Genomic DNA, 4,718 nt, shown 5'->3' on the forward strand with positions numbered 1-4,718 from the left:
ATATTGAATGTCCTGTTCCGATTGTAATCTATATTTTGTTCCATTTTCAGACTATTTTGATGCACTTGGTTTCTTATTGTTATCCTCTATAAATTTAACTTACATAATACAGATTCCAATCAGTAGGCTACATGATATCTTATATACAGTTTTATCATCAACTAACGAACATATTTTTCGATAAGCTATTACAGTATATATTTCTTTTTCTTTTTTTTTCTTTTTTTCATTTGTAAATAGGGGGTTGACTATGTATAATATTCATGAAATGTTAGATAGAATATGTAATTTATTACTACCATCTTCTCTAACTGAACATTGTAACAAATTGTCGTGGTTTTATCCGTAGAATTTTTAATGAACTATTCATAATAACTACTGCATATTTGGGCTAATTTTTCATATTTATGATAAAACTCATCTTCTATGTTCTTAGCGTCCCACGTTCATTGACTTCGAATATACAGAAGAAATTACTAATAATAGAATATATATATATATATATATATATATATATATATATATATATATATATATATATATATATACATATATATATATATAAATATATATATATATATATATATATATATATATATATATATATATATATATATATATATATATATATATATATATATATATAAAGAGAGAGAGAGGGAGAGATACAATGGTATTAGTAACTATTCCTGCTATATACGGGATGATGAGTATCTAATGGTATTTTTTATTATGGAAATCTTATTTAGTGTGTTGGTTTAACTAACATTCAAAATTTCTGAAAAAGCAATTATATGGTTATTATTTTTCTTTTATTGAGTAATTTTATGGATGGGACTAATGAACTAATTAGATTATAGAATAATTTCAATGTTGAAATATTCCTTTAGAAGTTTTAAAACATTCTCTACAAAACAATACAAAACTATTTTAGAAGACAAAACTAATTGGATTAATCATTTCTCGAAAATTTCCATAGATGTAATGTTGATATGTTATGTTTCCATCACCTGCGAAATATCTTGAATACAATGATAACTAATTATAACTGGTCAAAACCTCTATCTTAGCTACAGGTTGTTCTTCATAGATCCTTTAATAAGGCCTATCTCCTTTTCTCCAATCTGATTAATTAAAATTCATATATATATATATATATATATATATATATATATATATATATATATATAATGTGTATATATATATATATATATATATATATATATATATATATATATATATATATATATATATATATATATATATATATATATATATCTTTTCGGTCAGGTCCAGACCTCCCCGTCCCTTGGATAAGGTAAAGGAAATAGTCATACCTTGGTGATAACGGTTGTGTATACCTGTCTAAATATTTAGCCTTACACTATATATATATATATATATATATATATATATATATATATATATATATATATATATATATATATATACATATATATATATATATATATATATATATATATATATATATATATATATATATGTATATATATATATATATATATATATATATATATATATATATATATATATATATATATATACATATATATATATATATATATATATATATATATGTATATGTGTATATATATATATATATATATATATATATATATATATATATATATATATATATATATATATATATATACATTTATATATACATATGTATATATATATATATATATATAGAGAGAGAGAGAGAGAGAGAGAGAGAGAGAGAGAGAGAGAGAGAGAGAGAGAGAGAGAGAGATGCCATGGTAACTAGTAACTATTCCTGGTATCATTTTAAACAAAACGTTACTCTACAAATTTATACTGAAAAATAATTGAACTACGGGAGATATATTCTCGTATTGATTATTCTCCATTTCACTATTCATCGTTGGAGAAATATGCATAAGTCACCAAACATATGACGGTATCCCAAACAAATGCGATTACCCAAGCTTGTCAGCCGGGGTCGACATTCTCCTCACGTTCCTCTTGTGTTTTCGATCGTGGTCGGGGACGGGGAGAGAGAGAGAGAGAGGAGAGAGAGAGAGAGAGAGAGAGAGAGAGAGAGAGAGTTTATAAACAGGACATTTACCCAGAAAAAGTATAGTACCTGTATAGCCTACCATTTATTGTTGTTTGGAATATAGAAAAGTGGAAAGTTTTTCATGTTTATATCCAGAAGACAGATAATAATATTATTATTCTTGTATTCCCTCCCGACGTAAATTTACCACCACGCGCCGATTTTCTACGATGACAATCATAGCACAATGAGAAAAGGGGGGACTGAGATATTCCCAAGCCCTGCATTAAGTGCTGACACAACGGAAGTCATGCTTGTTAGTAAGGGCAAGAGAAACTGCTGCTCAGTCCATTGCTTGAACTAACCCCATGATTAGTTATATTTATTTATGGTATACTTTGTGTGTGGGAACGATAGTTCGCAAATTGTTGTTGTGCAGATCCGGCCAGTTCAGCCAAGTTTCATTAGCTTTTTTTTCAGTTTGAAACTGAAATTTTACATATAGGCATATGCTGTGAATGTATGGCACGTTTTGATTTTGAAGGATATTGCTTCTCTCGGTATCTTTGCAGTTGTTCGATTAATATAAATGGTGCAATTACTCCATAGACGAAGAATTTAAGCTTAAAAGTAGTTAACATATGAATTTAGATATTCACAATCAAATGTCAATGGTACATTGCATTAAAGTCAAAGAAAGAGTACAAACTTTGTTTCTTATATCACAAAATACACTTGATAACATAGTCTGTCCAGATTACAAATTTCGAAACTCGACATAATTTTCATTGTTCCATTAATCTCATTTACAATGACGTAGCCCTCACTTGTAATGTGAGGTTGCCAGATGCGTTTAGATGAGAGCCGCCCGGCATGAATCATCTTTTACTGTTGGCGGTTCTGTTTCTAACATATTCCCAGTTGGATATGTCCAGCGAGGCGTAGCCTATGGTGATTTAATTATACCCTGTCTTGCCATTACATTACCATAAGGACGCGAGACAAATCTGTGAAACGAATTTCTTTGTACCCTTTAGTCGTGGAAGGTTGCCAAAGGCCACATTTTATTTTAGTGTTTTTATCAATATTTTTGCTTTCAGTTTTGGCAGTGATGATTTCCCTGAGTTGAAGTTAATGACATGGTTGGAATACCCTTATACATAAGGTATTGTTTTATGAATTGAACTAAATATGGAATTTGCCCAAAATACATTTAAGAATATTGAGACGGGACCGATATTAAAAGAATTGCATCTGGACCACTCTCCGTTGTTGTTTATTATCTCTCTCTCTCTCTCTCTCTCTCTCTCTCTCTCTCTCTCTCTCTCTCTCTCTCTCTCTCTCTCTCTCTCTCTCTCTCTCTCTAACCTGAATATAACTTAATAATTTTATGTTTCTATGCGTAGGTATTTCACCCTCATTTGCTTATTATGTTCGTCCTAATTGCTTGTTACAGCAATTGCTTCTAACTTATACACTAAATCCCCAAGAGATGATATAGCGAATGTATATTTTTCTTGTTGTTTGAATAAAAGACTAGTTAGTATAGTACACTTTTTATTACTTGAGGTGAATATTGATAGACAATGCACCTTGGAACTAGTTGGCCAATGAGACATCTCCGACAGCTTTCTAATAGGGGAAAGAATTTATTACACAATCTGGATTTCCGAAATCGAATACGTTGACAAAGCCACATTTAGCGAAGTGATTCTTGCTTTCGTATACTGGAGAACCCCCAACGTCTCCGCTACACTCTCCCTGTGGATTTATGTTATGTCATTAGTGTTCATTTTACCTTTAGAATCGTTGTTGAAAAGGTTAAAAAGTAAATCGAGGAACCATTAGTCATATTTTCAATATCATAAGATAGTCACAAAATGGATCGTTTAGACTTGAAATTTAGAGGTTGTGATTACAAGGGAATCATGAGCTCCAGGGAAAACAAAATAACATGTGTTGGAGTGAGCTTGATTTAGAATTATTAACAATTTGGGTGTAGGAAGTATATGAATTTTAGTTGAATAAGGGGAAAACTATTTGTTCAGTATTACCTGACTGATATCTGGTTCCCATCCTATTTCGTCATTGGTCAGGAAAGCCTTGACCTCGAACATTCCACTCTCAGATTCGGAACAGTCCATCTCCATATCCACCATCCAATAATGATCACCGAACCTTCAAGAATATATTCTTAGGTATCATCATTATCACCATCATCATCATCAGCTATTACTTCGTCTACTGCACAACGAAGGCCTCAGACATGTCTTCCCACTTGCGTCTGTGGCAGTCCACACCCGCAAACATTCATAGTTTGTCAATCCACCGTCTTCTCTTCCTTCTCCTGCTTCTTTTACAATCTTTAGGGAGCCATTCTCTAATTCTTAATGCTCATCAATTGTCTTTCATTCTCATTTTATGTCCTGCCTATGTCATTTCTTTTTCCTACATGTTGTTTGAATATCCTCTAGTTTTCTCACATATCCGTGTTACTCTGTATCTGTCTCCTAGGGCTATTTCCATCATTATTCTTTCCATAGCTCTTTGGGTTGTAACTAGCTTATGATTTATGGTTTCTAATGCTCCAAGTTTCTAATGTATAAGATAGTACTGTTAAGCCCATCTCATTAAATACTTTAGTTTTTAGAGAAAGCGGCCCTTTACTTTTCAT

General features: G+C 30.7%; 1 protein-coding gene across 1 annotated transcript in view; it reads right to left on the reverse strand.

Moving 5' to 3' along the window:
* Positions 1-3,584: 3,584 nt before the first annotated feature.
* The window catches only part of LOC137632200 (alpha-amylase-like), a 14,941-nt gene continuing 13,807 nt past the window's right edge, over positions 3,585-4,718 (reverse strand). The window contains exons 5-6 of the mRNA XM_068364085.1: positions 4,099-4,222; positions 3,585-3,805 (exon numbers count right to left, since the gene is read on the reverse strand). Of these exons, the coding sequence (XP_068220186.1) occupies positions 3,677-3,805; positions 4,099-4,222 (253 nt within the window). The 3' untranslated portion in view covers positions 3,585-3,676. The remainder of the gene's footprint in view (positions 3,806-4,098; positions 4,223-4,718) is intronic.

The sequence above is a fragment of the Palaemon carinicauda genome, chromosome 41 (assembly GCF_036898095.1).
Source record: "Palaemon carinicauda isolate YSFRI2023 chromosome 41, ASM3689809v2, whole genome shotgun sequence".
In the NCBI taxonomy this organism is placed as follows: Eukaryota; Metazoa; Arthropoda; class Malacostraca; order Decapoda; family Palaemonidae; genus Palaemon; species Palaemon carinicauda.